The 18982-nt window shown below is 36.3% G+C and overlaps 2 protein-coding genes across 2 annotated transcripts; one reads left to right on the top strand and one right to left on the bottom strand.

The window, feature by feature from the left end:
- Positions 1 to 1114: 1114 nt before the first annotated feature.
- Positions 1115 to 13060, top strand: LOC125835937 (uncharacterized). Its single transcript, XM_049515046.1, has 11 exons — positions 1115 to 1202; positions 1275 to 1344; positions 1436 to 1590; positions 6711 to 6998; positions 7264 to 7393; positions 8621 to 8728; positions 8854 to 8956; positions 9037 to 9162; positions 11572 to 11765; positions 12138 to 12268; positions 12757 to 13060. Exons 2-10 carry the CDS (start codon positions 1301 to 1303, stop codon positions 12226 to 12228), a joined length of 1239 nt encoding a protein of 412 aa, XP_049371003.1. The 5' UTR covers positions 1115 to 1202; positions 1275 to 1300; the 3' UTR covers positions 12229 to 12268; positions 12757 to 13060.
- Positions 13061 to 14130: 1070 nt separating this feature from the next.
- On the bottom strand, positions 14131 to 18127 carry LOC125835948 (F-box protein SKIP5). Its single transcript, XM_049515056.1, has 5 exons — positions 17925 to 18127; positions 16341 to 16485; positions 16182 to 16260; positions 14937 to 14995; positions 14131 to 14646 (listed from the first exon to the last, which is right to left on the bottom strand). Exons 1-5 carry the CDS (start codon positions 18043 to 18045, stop codon positions 14253 to 14255), a joined length of 798 nt encoding a protein of 265 aa, XP_049371013.1. The 5' UTR covers positions 18046 to 18127; the 3' UTR covers positions 14131 to 14252.
- Between the last annotated feature and the right edge of the window lie 855 nt (positions 18128 to 18982).

Raw genomic sequence — 18982 nt, 5'->3', positions numbered from 1 at the left:
ATATTTTAGTACATTTATAAATTACAATACAGTACGATACAATCAAACCAAACAACTAAAATGTTATTAAACAACAACAAACAATACAGTCTATCCAAACATTGTATCTACCATACATTACAGTACAATACAATACAATACATTATGAAACAATGGATAACAATGATCCAAACAGAGTGTAAGATGTTTACTTATGTACTTGCCTAGTTGGCCTTATTAGTTTTAATAAAGGGAAAAAAAGACAAATATACCCCCGAACTATCGTAAATGGTATGTATCTTCCATCATACTTTTGGGACATTGGTGCCCCTACCGTCAAAAAACTAGAGCATATATGCTCTTCACTCTAACAGAAGACTATATATGGACACGTGACACAATCTTGTCCGTCGATCTGATATTTAATAAATGTCGGGTCAGTGGATAGGATTGCGACACATGTATGTCCGTTATTATAAAGGGTATATATGCTCTAGTTTTTGGACGACAAGGGCACCAATGTCCCAAAAATATAACAGAGGGTATCTGCATACCATTTACGATTTGTCTTTTTTTCCTTTAATAAAAAAACATTATGATCCAGTCCAATTAATTCATTTGACCCCGTAAATAGCGTCATTTCTAAATCATAAACTTTGAGGTTCAATTTCTATGGAATATATGAGTGTATATATAACCTTTGTGTTAATATATATACGCAGTCTCCATACTAATGGGTGTAAGAAGAAATCGATCTTTTAAAATTTGATACGTGAAACAATAAAGATTTTTTTTGTGTAAAAAATAAGTATCATTCGTAAAAATAACATAAAAGTAGAAGCAAATTCGTAAAGGATTAGGAAATCAAATCTTGTGTGTATATTGTTGCAACCTAAAAAAGAAGAAGAGATAATAATACACGCAACATTTTAATAGCTGAGTTGATTACGTATCTAAACTCTTGTCTTGTTGGTGAGAGATTCAGAGTCCCCGTATCTGTTTTTTTTTTAAAAAAGTAAAAGCAAAAGAGGCTACACGCAACTAAGCTATTGTATAATGTGCTTCATTGCTTGTACATCGAATTTGTCCTAAACCCGGGTCCAAATTGCTAAGGCCATAAAGGCAACACAAAATTCTCTGCTTCACTCTATAAACCAAAACGGATTACCCCTCTTACGCCATTGTTGAGCACGATCCCCGAGCTTGAAGCACAGTATTAAACGGTAAGTTTCTTCTGCAGTTACTCTGATTATCCAAAATTTACGAATTTCTTAGCCTTTTTGGTGTAATTTTAGGTGTAAATTCAACAAATACGCCAGACATGAATGCCCTAGTGAATGAATTCATAATCAAGCTGAAGAAACGGTAATTCCCGCTCTTTATCTCTATGTGTGTGTGATAATCTACGGAGCGATGATTTTTTTTGTTTGCTGTATGTATTGAATGTTGCGGGTAGGAAAATTGAGGGGTCGAAGACAACAGCGAAATTGACAGCGGAAGTGTTACGCTCATGCATATCGCAGCAGAGACTTCCTCAAACTAACCAGGCTGCTGCTCTTATTGATGCAATCAGAGGTATTGGGGAAAAGTTGATTGCTGCTAATCCAGTAGGTATAAGCTTCTGTTTCTTCTTTTATCCTTTCCGTTTCACTTCTGTAACTATTAATGTTTCTTGTGGTTCGATTGTCTTTTGTTGTAGTTACTATTCCTTTTTTGTATGCTCTGTCTTGCTTTCTTTAGTATTCTGTCTTGTCTTCTTCACTCGTGCTGTTCTCTTTTTTCAAACTGCTGTATACTGCTTTTACTTGAGCCGGGGGTCTATCGGAAACAACCTTGGGGTAGTCCACTTGTGGGATTACATTGGGTATGTTGTTGTTGTTGTTGTTCACAATGTCTGTTGAAGAAAAAAAAATACATAAAAGTGTCATCTTTCTAACAAATTAATGTTTTACTTGAGGCAGTACACACAATTAATGTTGAGCGTGTGCTGTGGTTTTTAGTTTATATCTCTGTATGACCTATAAGTCATAGATTCAAGTCCTGGAATTAGCCATTGATGCTTGTATCAGGGTAGGTTACCTACACTACATTCCCTAGGGGCGCAGCCCACCTAGGACCCTGCGTGAATGTTGGGATGCTTCGTGCACCAGGTCCTTTTTGTTATATCTACATTTAAGCCTCAACCTAGCTTTCTGAGATCAACTATATGAATCATTAACAGCCATTTTGCTTTATTTGGTTCCACATTTTAATAATTTTCTTTTTTGTGGGGGATAAGTTGAAAATGTATTAATAACTGGAAAAAAAATAATCAGACATAATCGTTTTTTTATAACCGTGGTGTCCGCGCCAACTTGGGCAACTTGGGCACACCTCAACTAATTCCATGGGTAACCAACTTTGTCCACCAAGGTTGGGATAGATGGGAAGAAATCACCTAGTATTTTTTGCCTTGCTGGAATTTGAACCGGAGACCTTATGGTTCTTAACCCACTTCATTGGCCACTAGGCCACACCCTTGGGTGCTAATTGGAGATAATCTAAACAATAAGAATATGGTATATAGTAAGAAGACCAGGTACTGGTTAACTGTTGAAACTAGTAGCATGTTCTATCTCTCCTTGTCTCTCATCTCCTTCATTCTTGGCTAGTTTGTTGTAGGTTTTGTTCTATAGTATTTCCAGTTGACTTAGAGTTTCGTTTTTTTTTCTTTTTTAAATGGTACTCTTAACAAATTTTATGTATTAATGCACAAAGGTTGTGCAAAATAAATATTTATAGAGAAGGAAACTGACAAAATGCTATCCTATCAACTTACAAAGATTGTAAAATCTCTAGGATCAGTATTTAATGGAAATTCTACTTTACACCAAAAATGAAATAACACAAGGGGGTTTATCTTAATCTTCCGAATTAACCTACCCATGTCTTCAAAGCATCTCAGGTTCCTTTCCCTCCCATCAGTCCACCAAATGCAGGCTGGTATCATCTTCTATTTGCTTTTTCTGCCTAGGCAAACCTCCTCCCCTTTTCCAGCATTTCAGTAAGTCCAAAGAACTTTTTGGCGTTACCCATGTGAGACCTCTCATGCACTGAAAAAAATTCCAGATTTTGAAGTCACCTCAAAATGCAAATATAGATGACCATTAGTCTCAGGTTTCTTGCCACAAAGATGGCATCTAGAGCATAGCTGAATGCCTCTCTTCATTATATCTTCTTCTGTTTAGCAAGCCTCCTTGACCACCAAACAAACAAAGCAAGCTACTGTAGAATTTAGCTACCTCTCAATGCTGCATCAAGTTCCTCCTGAACCTCTGATCCCAGAGAGTTACCCTTCTTGTGAACCATGGATATATTGTGCTGTCATCTCTGGCTTATTTTAGATGCTAGGGAAGTTGATCCTCTGCTCATTTTATCTAAATCACCCGTGGCTCAAGAAGCTTATCTTGTTGTTGTCCTCATCTTCTAACCTACTGTTGCCACTTGTTTTTTTTTCTACTTTGTGATATTTTTCATAGACCAAAACCAAATGGTAGTGTGGTGTTCCTACTTCTCCATCCCCTAGTTGCAGTTCCATACTTGTCCACTATTACTTTCCCACATATAACCTTGCTTTTTTGTCCCGAATCTCCATACCCAATTTACCCAGCAGTCTTTTCAAACGCTTTGAGGTTCTTCACACCAAGTCCTCCCCACTTCTTCAGGGAAATGACATTCTCCCAGCTCACAAGTTGGTGCTTCCTAGTCCCATATCTTGCATCTCATAGGATGTTCCTCTGAGCTCCATTCATGCTCGGTGCCAATGATGGCATACAATGTGGAATTTGGTGATTGAGATAGTAGAGAAGAGTCTAGTCGTATGTAAAAAGAGATGCTTGTCGAAAGGAATGAGGTATTGATTCAAATTACTCTTGTCTAGTATCCCCACTTATTTCACGCCGCTTTTTCAGGCTCCTGGTAAAGTGACAGAGAAGTTGAAGAGATATCAGCGTATTTTCTATGGGATACAACGAAAAAATTAGAAAGTTTCAGTTAGTGAATTGGAGAGTTTTCACATCTCCAAAGAAATGAGAAGGACTTGGTTAGAAAGATCTCTCGGTCTTTGAAAAGCCTTGTTAGGGAAGTTGTATGGAGATTTGGGTTGGAGGTGAATGCGCTTTGGAGGGGTGTGGTAGCAAAGAAGTATGGTATCATGAAAGGTGGGTGGAGGACTAGAAACATCTTAACGCCATTTGGGTGTGGCTTATAGAGGAGCATTATGAAGGGGTGGGAAGACTTTAGTAAACATGTTTCTTTCAGGACTGGGAATGGTAGCAGGGTTAGTTTCTAGGCACCAGATGCATGGAGATGGCTAGAGCTGGATTGCTCACCTTTATATCTTTTCATGAGCAGTTATTAAGTAGAGTTGAATAAATTTTCCCTCATTGTGCTGTATGGGTACCTAATGCCCTGAGGAAGGTATTTTTCTATCGATCAAGGCTTTCTTGAGTTTGAAATAAGGGGAAACACGCAAGGGTGTATCAGCTGTGCGAAAGCTTTTACGTGGTTGTCAACGAGGGGTATGATATTGACAACAGACAATCTGAGAAAGAAGATCACTTATGTTAGCCGGTGTTTCATGTGCAGAAGTTCAGGTGAAGATGTAGATCATCTCCTACTGCATTGTCAAATGGACAATGGCTAATCCACTGTGGATGGTGGTTCTTAATTGGTTTGGGGCGCAATGGGTGTTGCCGAGCACAATGAAGGAGGCACGCATTGCTGGGGCATCAAGAGGGGGAAGGGAAGTCCTAGGGCATGGAGGTGTTGCATCATTAGCAATTATGTGGATTATTTGGAAAGAGAAATAAGAGAGCATTTGAAGGGGTTGAACAAGATTCTGTAAAGATGCAAAATATTTGTTTCTAGTTTCATTTTGGTGTTACCCTTAGACCTTGTATAGAAGATAGGGATCTTCTTTAGAAAGTCATATTTTGACGGTTTTTTTGACATACGGTATTGTTCCCTAATTGTTAATAAAATTCTTTACCTTATCAAAAAAACCTTTGCATGGTTTTGGTTGTGTTATGAAGTCTGAATTATATTGCGAAAACCATATCACAACTTCCTCTTACCAGTTATTTGGTGTTAGTTGATCAAATGAATTGGAGTTCTATGCTAATTATTAGCTGAAGTAAAAGAAGTTGGAAACTTACATGTGGATGTAATTCTGATGGAAGATAATATTTAATAGGTTACTGTGTTTGCATATGTTTTATTCTTAAGCTGTATGAATAATTGGTAACGAGACAATGGGCCTTTTCCGCTTAAATATGTTAGGAAAAACTCTCTTTCCCTCTTTTCACATTGCCATTTTCCTTATGTACGTATGGAAGTGTATTTTCAATTGTCGTAATTCAAAAAGAAAAAATAAAGTGTAGGGAAGAGAAAAAAATTCATTAATGAACATGTCAATTATCAAGTGCAAGCTTCTTCTCTTATCAATTACTACCTCTCCTGACTCCTATCATCTTTTATGATCAAAACTGTAGGGAAGAGAAAAAAATTCATTAATGAACTTTGAAGTTTCTGGAAAAGTCACTTTCAGTTCTGCTTTTAGAGCACTAAGATTTAATTCAATAAGCATATAACTCTCACTTACCTATCCAAAGGAAAATGCTCTCTTTAGTTTATGTGTTAGTCAAGATAGGATATGTAAATGAGAATAGATCAACGGTCCAATTTGAAGACGACATAGATTGCATCCAGATGCTCAAATTCAATTTAACAAATGAGTACCCTTTTGGTTGGACTGAACATGTGGTGCAGATGGAGTTGATGACCTCTCAGAATGACTCAGTACAAAGATCAAACCAAAATCCTATGTTTTCCCTATAGTAGCTTAACCAAGATTGAAAGAATACATTTTTTTTTGCATTTTGCTAGTATCGTTCCAGTTAATTCTTCTACAGATACTGAGGTTTAACTATTTCTTCTGAGACTCTGTTGGTCTTCTTTGCTTAAGGCTTAAATATAGAGCTTGTTTGGGCCATGATCTATTCTTAGTGCAGTATCCAACTAGCCATAGCTGATTACTGATAACGAGGTTGTATTTTGTTATTTTGATGTCCAAATTATTTTTCCATGTTCGAGCTTCTTTCAGCACCTAATTTTGGTTGTATGCTTACATATTCCATGTACAAAAAAATGTTTTTCTCAAGCAGTAGTTTTATCAACCTAGCACGAAGTTAAGGGTGTAAAGTAATCTCACCTGTTTCTTTAATTTATTGTTATTTTTATACAAAACAATCTGCATTCATCAACTTTTGCTCAATATTCTGTAATTAATATGTTAGAAAATGATTACAAAATTTATTATCTAAACATCTTTTGCCAATATATAAAACCCAGACCCAGGCCAACTAATATTTTCAGGTGAAGTGAGGGAGTAAACATATTTGATAAGTCAAAAATTCCAGGCGGTACTTGCTCTGGACACTAGAACTCTTACGACAGCAACTGATACCTTGACTTTAGTTATTACCAATGGTTAGAGTGTGTGTCTCCTATCCAAAGACTGAATAAAACAAGGATTTTGTTGAATGAATCTGCTAATATTTTGACTGAAGGGCTTATGATATTCTGCTAGTTTCAATTTCTTATGCTGGAGGAGTTTATTTTTTGTGTTCCTTCTTCTAGATCTCCTCTCTTTTGCTAATTTAACTTTTGATGATATTGCATGAACATAACAGAGCTTGCCGTCGGTAACATTGTTAGGCGAGTTCTTAACATTATAAGGGAGGAGGATGTATCTTTGACAGCTGCTGCTGTTGGTGGGTTGGGTATATCGGCTGGAAGTGATGATGAAGATGATGTCAAGCAAGATGATCATCAAGGTTTATCTGCCGCAGCTGTGGCTGCTGCTGCTAGAAACACCTTGAGACCACCTTCCTTGCAGACCCTCCTTGAAGACATCCCACAATCAACAGCTGTACCTCGAACATCTTCTTCTGGTGGTGATTCTGAAGGAAAAAGCAAATGTAAGCAGTCTATAGATCATGATATAAATCATTGTTTTTAGGGGATAAGTTAGATCATGACATTAAACTATTTTGAGGATCTTTAAGATGTTTTTCTAATAAGTGAGTTAGCAAATTACCATGAGGCCACCAGCTGTTGTGATTGGATTAGTGCTGTGAATGCATTTAAACACTTCATGTCACTCCAGAAATTGTAAATAGTTGTACTGGGATTACAAGAAATGAGTCTTGTCAGGTTGTGACTTGTTTCACATTTTCTTTACAGCTGCTGATAAGAATTCAACGAGCAAGAAACTAAAACATAATGTCATTGAGGCTGTTAATGAACTTATTCAAGATATTGCTACTTGCCATGAACAGATTGCTGAACAAGCAGTTGAGCATATTCATCACAAGTATCTTCTTTCTCCCTCTTTGTGATTTGGCTGTCAGTTTTTACCCCATTCATATTTCTGATATTTGGTGTCACCTACCAAGCTAATTGGGGTCGGGCTATATGGAATCAACACACAATAAAATCAGCATAAAGTGCTTTGCAGGTCACAGAACTTGAAGGCTGTCCTTCCATTCAAAGGGTATATATAATAACGCCTAGAATCTGGGAACTATAGTTTACTTAAAACTGGTTGTTATAAAGCATCAAGTAATAGGACTTATTTCTTTGTTTGAGCCTTTGAGGTCAAGTTCAAAGATAACTGCCACATTCTTGTCGGTTATCTATGGGTATTGACCTATAGGAACACAAGCAAAATCAGCAAGGCATTTCAATATATGAAGTCTTCCATCATTCAGTATTCTTGGACTTTTGCCAACATTTGGTTACAGCAAGAAACAATCACCATTAGTTGGGGCAGCACTAGTATTTTTGTGTAGTTCTCTTCCTTTCTTGTTCTTTTGATCTGTCAAATTTATTATTACTTATCCAATTGCATAGCATGGGCTTTGTTACCCAAGTGGGGGCATTAGAGTGATGGTACAAGTATAAATAAATTTCTCAAAAATTACTATCCAATTACAATGTAACATAACCTTCTACTGATTCTTTTTTAATAAATAGCCTTCTAATAGAGCTTTGCAAGAGTCTTATGTTAAGCCTGCCTCGTAGAGCTGCTATTTCATAGAGTATAAAACTATTCTGGTAAGGGATTGCCAGTGGAATTGTCAGAAATCTATTGGTGAGATCTGCTTTAATAACAATATTTTCTGTTTATCATGAAAATGACAACAATTTCAACCCAGGGTCTCCTCTGCTACCCGGGGATCGTATTAGTAGTGGTTATCTAGAAAATGATGGTCTATGGTAGCCCCTATACAGCATGCCTGCAAACTAAAAGAATAAGAAATTCAGTTTGGTTGACCTATATGTTCAGTGAAGTCAAACAGATGTGCACTCAACTAGGTAAGTTGGACTGACACATAAAGGGAGCTTATTGTCACAGTGTCAGTTCAAAATTATTTTCAAATGCATTATTTAGTTTTTCATATAAAATTCTTGCAATTTCTAGTAGCTGTTGACGGATTGAAAAGTATGGGAGGTTGACGCTTTCCTCTCTAATCCAGTTATATGTATTCCAACTCTTTCTTCACCTTTTAATTGTTGTCTGTTCCTACGTTCTTTTCAGTGAGGTAATCTTAACTTTAGGCAATTCAAGGACTGTGATGGAATTTCTATGTGCTGCAAAGGAAAAGAAGAGATCTTTCCGGGTTTTTGTGGCTGAGGGTGCCCCAAGGTTGGAGAAGTGGCTTACCTTTGATCATTAAGTGTTGTAATACTGTATGGTTACTGTAATTTCCTTCTTTTATAATTATCTGTTTCTTCTGCTAGTTTGATTGTCCCTCCTTGGTTTTATTTAAGGTATCAGGGGCATGCCCTTGCAAAAGAATTGGTTGCAAGGGGTCTGCAGACCACAGTGATCACTGATTCTGCTGTTTTTGCAATCATCTCAAGAGTGAACATGGTATGTTGGTGCTGTAACTTCTAGCATTTAATTATGAGGCCATAGTCTTTTACCTGAATTCTGATATTTCCTATGAAAAGGTGGTTGTTGGAGCTCACACTGTCATGGCCAATGGTGGGGTTATTGCGCCTGTTGGAATGAACATGGTGGCTCTAGCAGCTCAGAGGCACGCTGTTCCCTTTGTTGTTCTTGCAGGCACTCACAAGGTATTTTAGCATCACTAAGGCATTGGGTTGATCCTTCAGGAAATTAATATATTTTACTCCTACTTCTAGTTCTATTAAAAATTAAAGAACTAATTCCATAAAATAGATTATGTAAATATTGGAATTTTCTGCTGCTGACTGAAATATAGTCTTGTAGCCTAGAATCTGTTTTTGTTGCTGCAGTATTAGCACCTATGGATAAAAGAACTATTTGAGTTTAAGTAGAAGTTTACTTGGAAATAAGCATGAGAGGTTCCTTCACTGGTCAAAACATCATGGAGAACATGAAGTGCTCTAATTAGACTAAGGTATAAAGAGAGGTCTGTCTTGCTTTGATTTTGTATCCATGAAAGGTCAAGAGCATTTCTTAAAAGCTTTGAAGAGATCATTTCGGCAGCTGGAGTGACCTAATAAAAGGTTAATGTTCGCTATTCAATAGTGTTGTCTATGCAAAAGGATGTCAATAAGCAATCAGTGAATGCAATGTTGCATTTTGGTGACATCCATCCGGTTTTCTTTCCCACCTAGTATCAACACTGAAGCTGACAACTACAGAACTACCATGCCACATCTTGGCTCCTCTATCCTTACTATCTTAGAACCACAACAAACACATATAAATGCATCTAATCTTCTTGTCATGCCACTATTAGTCTCTTGCCGATAGCTCGATTAGCAGTGATGCCTAAAGAACTATTCTATATATTTCATGGTTGAAGTTGCATTGCTCTAGGGTATTGTTCGATGGGAGGATTAATTGATTATGATAGGCCACTACAGAAAGGTAATGATTATATCTCACAAGTCATATTAATAAGTTTAAAATGAAACCAGAAACATGAAACTTTATGGGGAAAGGAAACTGGTTTTGTACTCTACTACCACTAAGAGCCATAGATTTTAATAATGCTAACTGAAACCTTAGTCCAGAAGGCTAAAAGGTGGGGGAGAAGGAAGCCGAACCTCTAATCGACCTGGACACATAAAGAATTCTAAATACAGAACTATAAATTTTCCATCTCGAAAGAAATATATTGTACATTTTAAGCATCATACTATGGTAGTTAGATTTGAAGAAAATTACATACCTATTGAGATGGATAAGATAAACAAGACTCTTAGGGCCCGTTGGCCATGCGATATGGAATCATGATATGGAATCAGAATATGAAATCATGAGATGAAGTTGAAGTTTTGTTTGGACATGCGATATGAAATTTTTGTGTTGTATATTTTCTCATAAACATAAGAATCCCATAAGTTGTAAAACTATTAAAATAGCCCCAGTTATTTATTCAATCTTATCAAATAAACAAAAAATAATAAAATCGCATAATAAATTATTACAAAGTTATTTATTCTCCACTTAATTCCAGTTAAGTATTTAATATAATCCTCTCACATAGTATGGACAATCTTCTCATGTTGAGCTTGCATTTCTAGATCATATGATCGAGAAGACGAACCAACATTGTTACTTTGAGCCATTTGTTGGTCAACTCCTTTGGTATTCTCGCAAATAATTATGTAACAATGTAAAAGTTATGACAATTTTCACTTGTGTGTCAATATCATATGGTTCATGCCTTGTTTCACTTGTGTGCAATTACACATTTTCAGTGCATTAGTTTCGTGCTAAAATCAAACATATTGGAAGTAGTGATTATCAAACATACATCACCATTTTTGTCCTTTTTCATATTAAATTGCTTTAAACATTTTCATATGTAGCCGAAACAATAGTTTTTTTATTATGAAAAAACCAAAAAAGTATTACTCCCTCCGTTCTTATTTATATTCACCAAAAATCAATTCCTACTTTATCATTTATATTCACCAAATTTAAAGCAATAACAAATTTTTATGTTGGTGAGAATAATAAATTTTAAAAAGTAATGATGTGATTATTAATTTTATTTACATATGAAATAAATGGTTAGTAGATATAAATGTGGGGTTGTTCTAACAAAATATAAACTTGTGGGTCAACTTTTATATATAAAAAATTCCAAAGCATGATATGGAATTCCCAAATCATGATTTTTGGAGAATATGGTATTCCATCTCATGATATGAAATCATGAAATGGAATCAGCGTGAAATTGCATGTCCAAACGCTGATTCCATCTCACGATTCCATATCGTGATATGGTATCGCATGGCCAAACACCTACTTATAAACTGGAACCTGAGCGCATAGAGAATGAAGAAGACAGCTAAACAAGTCGCACTACCATTGTAGGACATGTGTTATTTTAAAATGCTACTTGTTATTTCTTGGTATTCTCGTGGTTGAGTCGAGGAAAAACGATAAGAAGTGGTGAACTATTTTTCTCAGGTCAAATATCTTTTCTTACTACATCTGCTTCAACTGAGAATCATTTGTGTAACTACTTGTTTGTGCAACAGTTATGTCCTTTGTATCCACACAATCCAGAAGTCTTGCTGAATGAATTGAAATCACCAGCTGAGCTACTGGACTTTGGAGAATTCTCAGATTGCCTGGATTTTGGGAGCAGCTCTGGTTCCCCTCTACTTCATGTTGTTAATCCCGCATTTGATTATGTGCCACCAAATCTTGTTAGTTTGTTTATAACAGACACGTGAGTTCCCCTTACTATTAGTATTTTTGAGAATATATTTCTTCATGTAATGTTACTCCTTGGTGAATGCTAATTGACGATGATGTAACCCGACCTTAAGATGCATGAGATGAATTTATAACTCAATCTACTTAAAAGCAAGAAGAAATATCCATGGGAAATCTGTCTGATCAATATTGACAGTACAAACTAATAAGTGTGAAATATTTTATTTTCTTATATTTTAACATGTTTCCTGTTTGGCAATACGGAATCAGATGATTGTTTGCAATATCGGTTCTCTGATTTGACTACATGATCTTTTATTATATTATTGCTTTCTGTTCCCTTTCTATTTTAAAACTCTGCGCTTATTCTCTTTTGCTGTTTCAGGGGTGGACATAATGCTTCATTCATGTACCGGCTCATAGCTGACTATTATTCTGCTGATGATATTGTGGTGAAACAGAAATCGATCTCTTGAAATAGTATCAAGCTTCAGCTGTTCTATAAATATTAGTGAGGTATCTTTACTTTTTTGGTTAATCTTCTTAGCATCAATGCATTTGTCAGATAAGTTACAGTGTCCAAAAATTTGACTCTGTAGTAGGTCTGTGATGTAGAAACAAGACACGAGTGTGGAATCGTTGCATGGAAGGCATTTTCTTTTTCTTTATTCATTTCTTCCAATTAATTGGACTCACACTTAAAACATCTATTTTTCCTCTTTTATTTGCTCATAGCACTGTGATACTGCAGCCTTGAATTGCCTATGGTTAACCTGTCTTCCACCTGAATGAAATATGCTATTAACCTTGTTCAACGTTCTAGCTAGTATTGCAAAGTAGTTTGAGCGGTAAAAACTGCTGAAATAAGAAAAAGCAAAGAACTTGAACTCCAAGAAAATCTGTGAATATTTAGTAGTTTCAGCTCAAAGAAAGTCTTGTTAGGTATTGCATCCGAACACTTTAGGTTTCAGTATGAACTAATCCTATAGTTGATTGATGTTCAGGTAACTCATTCAGCTGAACCTTAAACAAGCTGCAGGAGTGCTTTCCTGGATTTATTACAAGTACATGATACAACCATATTCTTCTATCAAACGTCTACCCAGATGTTCCTGTAAAGACACCTTGAACAACTGACGTTATAGTCAATAGCACAGGTTCAGTGGTCATTGTCCAAGAGGCTACACTTACATTGTACTGACTGCAATAAACAGATGAAGAGAACTACCAATCTTGGAGTGTAGATTGATTCTGGAGATTAGATTTGTGCTTAAATTTTGTGCTTTGGGATTATATATGACACTTTTTTATGAGCTTGGCGTAGTTTTCCTTTGTGATATTGTCGTGCTATTTGATGACTGAAAAGTTTTGTCCATTGGTTCATTCATTTGGGTTATCAACAATTAAAACGGTGTTGTGATGAGATTTTGTTTCCGTGAGAGAAAGGATGAGATTTGCACTCAGTATGTAGTTTTTTTGTTTGTTTGGTTGGTTGGTTGTTTGAATAGAGGCTTACACACAAGGAGTTTATATCCAAATATTGGGATAGGAATTCGTAGTGGGACGTTCGTTCGTTCCCCAGGGCCTCCTCAAGGTCATCTGATGCCACTTTAAGGCTGTTTATTGACTAGAATAACACAATGTTTAGTGGTGGGGCAAAACACTAGCAAGAAGCTTCCCCTTTTCTGTCTTTGATGTCAAGCCCAATACTTTTTCTGCACTTGTAACACTTTTCTGTCTTTGATGTCGAACCCAATCCCAGTCTTTAATGTCAAGCCTAGCTCCACTAACCCATTGGATTGGATTTCTCCCTCGGGCGGACTCCATATGAGAATAGCTTGTTACTTGTAAAATGCAAGAATAAATCCTTATGAAGGAATTGATAAGCTGATGCTCCATTACTAGGTTCCATCCTCTAACAATCATCGACTTGGAAATGAACGAAGTTTCTTCCCTTTGTAAGTAGAGGATTGTGATAATGGTGGACTAACAAATAAACTCCAAGGCCCCAAGTGCCTAGGTCACAATGGTACAAGGTTCTGCCAATGTGCCTAGGTTGCAATTGTCAAGAGTTGATAAGAAAGAGGCGTCTGAGTAAACAGAAGTAAGATCTAACTTTTCATTGATTTAAACAGTTCTCTCATAGAGAGAAATTGATCATCAAACCAAATTCAATTGAACAACAAAGAAATAAAATGTCGAATCCTTGAAAGATATGATGGTTCATAAAACACCATTATTCATCGGAGAAATTCAAAGAAGGCCTAATTGGCAGATTTGCTAGACAAGTGAACAGAGATACGGGCATTCTGTAATGCATGCACAGTGAATTGCTGAAAGAGCTACAACTGTTATTAAAGAACCAAGAACTTCTGCACATACATTAAAACTGAGTACATAATTTGAACAATATGTTACAACCAACCCTCTCTCAGCCCCTTTCCTCTTTTCAAGATAGGTGACAGAAAGGATACAACAATGGAATGGAACGGCAGATTGACTAACTAATTGGCAATTCAACAGATGCAGATTGTACAGTATTTTTGTCACTGCTTTCTACCTCAAACCAGAAGAAGAGTGATGTACGAGTATAAATGACTCGTACTCGTTGCAATGAAAGTGTCCCACTGGTTAGGACAGCTTTGGCACCTCCTTCAATTCGAGTTTTCAGAACCGAAACACCATTACTACAAGTCTTGAGTGCTGATGGGATGACCTCAGCCGCACCAGCAGTACTGATAATTGCATAGGAGAGATGGTCAAGAGGGTTCGACTCGCACTGAAGAATGCACCCATCAATTGTGAGCTTCCCGCTTCTATGAAGCAAGCAGCAACCAAGCTCTGTCCTCACAGTCAAATTAGCCAGCTTACAAGTGGACATGAACTCCAATGCACTGTTCAGAAACAAAGAACAAACATGCATACAATGGCAAGTGAAAACAGTTCAAAATATCAGAGAGCAAATCCAAATTTGGGTCAACTGTTCGAGTACAAACTTGACAATAGTAGACATCTTTAAAAAAGCATTGCATAGACGGAATTGAAGATCAAGTAATGCAATATTGTTGTTGTTCGTTTAGTATTTGATCAGAATTGCAAAAAGAATCTGATGCTCTAGTTCAAGGCACAACGTCAAGTTGATTAAGGAGAAAAAGAAGTAAAAAGTGATGAAGGTCTCACAAACCTGTCTGAGCTGCGGGAGCAAATAAGGGTTGTATCATCAGGACTCTCACCTGCGCCAATCTGTAAAAAGGAAGTTGAGGCAGCGAAAGGCTAGTGCTATCTTATATAATTTGCATGCATTTACTTTACTCTTGCAAGGTATATGCCTTTATGGCAAGGGAGAAAATTTTCAACTCAAGTGCATCATATCTGAATTCTGAACGGTCTAACGTTGATCCACCATCTCCACCAAAGGAGGACCTAGGATTTAAAGACTGCTGGCACAATTACTTGAAACAGAAACTAAATAGGAGTGTAGATTGGGTCAGTTCGGGCAATTTTGGGTTCACTTGGTTCAAAAATATCAAAAGGGAGCCATGGAGCAATTAAAGTTGTTTACGTGTGGTCTATAGGTCATGGCCATGAAATCAATCATGGATGCTTGTGTAGGGTAGGATCCCTATATTACACCGCCTTGTTGCACAAAAACGAATTGAAAAATACAATAGAAGAATAGAAGGAAAAAAAAGAAGTGAAAGACTAGCAGCTTAAATGACAGTGGATGTTTTTTTTTGAGATAAAGCAGTGGATGTTTCTTTTATATGGGATTCTTCGTCAAAGGAGAAATAGAAATGACAAAGACAAGATCCCAAGAAGAAAGAAATAAGGAATGTTGGCACCCTAAAGAAGAAAACTGAACACTTCCATCAAAGTGGAATTCAAACTCCGTTGTCAAAGATGACGCCCTCATACGGCTTAGTGTCAACCAGTGGTCCCCATAATCATTATTGTGACTGTGGGTGCCATGTTATTTATACATCCAAAATTTTGACAATTTCTACATATAGAAAGATTCTTTGCCGAGCTCACAGGTTCCGGTGCACCTCAACCTCTATAGGTGAGTCCACCTCCGATCACCACCTTTTTTCCCCTACAGTTCTATCCTTCTTTTGGTTCTTTTTAGTAGCAAATGAGGTCATGAAAAAATAGACCAGATGACACAACAGTAGTCCTAATGATCCCCCACCCCCCACCCCCGCTAGATCAAATGGGTTTACAAAACTATTATGTATTCATGTGATCAACGTTTCATCCACAAACTAAATAAGAGCTTTATGAGAGGAAATAGCTACACTGTGACTTCACATAAATATATAGCTTTGAAATAACTATCAGAAATCTCACAAGACTCAGAAACATCAAAAGACCCAACATCTTGTACGCATTAAGTATGTAAAGTAATCTGAGGTTAACATTTTGAAGTTACCAAGCAAAGTGGCTTTTCAATCTGAATATTTGACACATGATGGCTGCCTCCTGCAGCAATCAGTATAGTGTCCCCAGGCCTGAACAGCATCCATATATAAAGCCAGCTTGTAAGACGAAGATCAGAACAGAGAAAATAAAATAAAATAAAAATGCTAACCTTGCAGCAGAGACGGCCATCTCAATGTTCGGATAGACTCCAGGCTGAGATAAATCCTTCACAGCACGGTCTACTCGCAACCAAAGCCGAGGATGGCATGCCAAGAATCGCCATCTGTGGCAAACGAGGGCGGTGTTATACCGATCTGCAACTCAACAGCAAGTTGTGACAGAAAAGAATCACATAGCACTATAAATGTGGTCTATAGTAAAATCTAAAAACAGCTGGTAGGAGCATGGTAGAAAAAATGAAGCACAGTGCAAATCTAAATGAATCCCCCAGCCCAAATAAACAAAAATTAAAAAGTAACAAAACACAAATGGCCACCGACACCCACAAGAAGTTCTAAAACTAAGAATGAGATTGATCTAGTTTCTGCTAATCCAATAAATTAAGACAACTTTAACAGTGGCACTGGTGCTTAAAAACCACTACTCAGTACTCACTGCCTTTTAGGGATATGAGTGCACAAGCTTTTCTATTATTTCCTCCTTTTAAACAAGTAATGATAAGAGCTCTTAAAATTCATTGGCCACAATAAGACTACTTGCACTATTCAAACCTCGAAACAGAAGTAGATGCATATGGTGAACTGTTCAATTATATGCTCCTACACCAACATTAAGCTAACAGATTAAGGTTAACCTTACCTGATCAATTGCCTGAGCTTATAAAGCAACAAGGATATTTCACACAAAGAATATAGAGAATGGAGAAAAAAAGTAAATGAAAGATGAGTATACATTCAGGTTATTGCGGCAGCTGGTGAATAAAAATACAGAAATCTATAGTTATCTTTCTCAAAGAACCAATAGAAAACGAGAAGTTGAGCAACAAACTTACAGGAAAAATCAAGTTGTTCTCTTGTTTAAGTGCTTCAAAGCCTAAAATTCAGCTATTTTGGACGGAAATGGGGGAAAGGCATAAATACCTCCTTAACCTATAGTCGGATTTTCAGTTGCGCACTTTATTTGTGCAGGTTCAACAATTTTAGAATGGAATTAATAACCACCTCAGTTGATCAGCTGTCAACAAGGTTGAATGTACACCCTTAACGGTATGTGAGAAGTGAAATTAGATCCCCAAAACTGCTCTTTGTTGGCCATGTGAAGTCGAATTTTTGGCAGCCATTTTCAATCCTTTGAAGCCTTAACTTTATAACAATGATTTTGAAATTAGTTTTTGATTGAAGAGGTAAATCATTTCGGTGCGAATTGTTGCCTTATTATATAGGTTTTACATTTTTTAAGCAACTAAACTACCAACTAAGCTCAAAATTAACTAGGATAAAGTCCATCAGGTCTCAATGCACAGAAAAATCCAATCTTTGCAACTTTTTATTGAGTTGGGTATTGTAAATCAACTATGATGAGAACAATTAGGGGAATTATCTATTAAGATACTAAATACGAATAGAGCTGAGAGACCCAAAAAAGAAAAACAAAATCGATCTTTTGTTACCTTGAAATGATGGAAATTAAGAACTGGGTTTTGCAAATTTTGAACCAAAGAAACAGTAAATTTAGCTGAAACTTGAAAAGTGTTTCAAAAGCAAAGGAACTGATAGAGAAATTTGTTTAATACCTGGAATTGGGGAGAGAAAACTGAAGATATGCATGAGGCAGCCATCATCAAGTCTGTTGATAAGAGAAAAATCAGTGGAATTCTTAGAGATTCGCCTCCATTTCCGCTTCTGTTCCTCCATTCAATTTGGGTTTTTTTTTCTTCTGAAATCTGAACAAGAAAGGATGATTTTGATGATGAAGAAGACCCGACAATGCTCTTCTTCAGTCTTCATCCATTGTTGGGCTTGAAATTGGACTTGAATAGCATCAAATCAAAGCCCAATCAAGGGTATCATAGTCTTTTTGGATAGCTATTTATTTTTGTTTGAAGAATTTAACTTAAATAGTGGTCCACCTAAAAGATTATGGGAAAATTACGCAAAATGACAAACATCTAGAGTATAATATGTAAATTTTTAATTCGTGGCTACATTTTCACGAATTTTTGCTATTTGATTTCCTAATTGTATAAATTCAGGATTTGTATAAATTGGTCTCTGATTATATAAATCCAAAATTTATATAATTCAGTTCCTAATTGTATGAATACAGAATTTGTATACGCTCACCCTACCTATATTTGTATAGGATTTATGAAAATTCATAATAAATTATCCCGTTTGTATATTGGCAAGCAAAATATGCAAATGGAGTTCTGGAAAATTTCTAAATGTATAAATACATAATTTGTATATTTGCAAGAGAAATATACAAACCGCAACCTCCATCTGTATATGCTTACCCTGTTTGTATATTTACAAGCGAATATACAAATCGACAACCGAAATATACAATATGCAGCCTTCATAGCAAACAGAACTATAGCTATAGAGCGCAATTACTAAAATTATAGTTATAGAGCCTTATTATGTCAATTATCTTTGTTATTTCAAAAAAATTCTCAAAGATTATACCATGGATGTATAATATATGTATAAATTCACATATAATATGTGTTTGATCGTCTATAATCTATGTATACATGCTAGGAAAGTAAATGGTAAATTTATCCGATTATTCGTACAAGGTTTGCGTGGAGGGAATAATATAAGACCAAAAGTCTCAAGGATGTTTTGT

Source organism: Solanum verrucosum, unplaced genomic scaffold (genome assembly GCF_900185275.1).
Source record: "Solanum verrucosum unplaced genomic scaffold, falcon-dt-bn FXZP01000128.1, whole genome shotgun sequence".
Taxonomy (NCBI): domain Eukaryota; kingdom Viridiplantae; phylum Streptophyta; class Magnoliopsida; order Solanales; family Solanaceae; genus Solanum; species Solanum verrucosum.
This window is presented reverse-complemented; position numbering and strand designations above follow the sequence as displayed.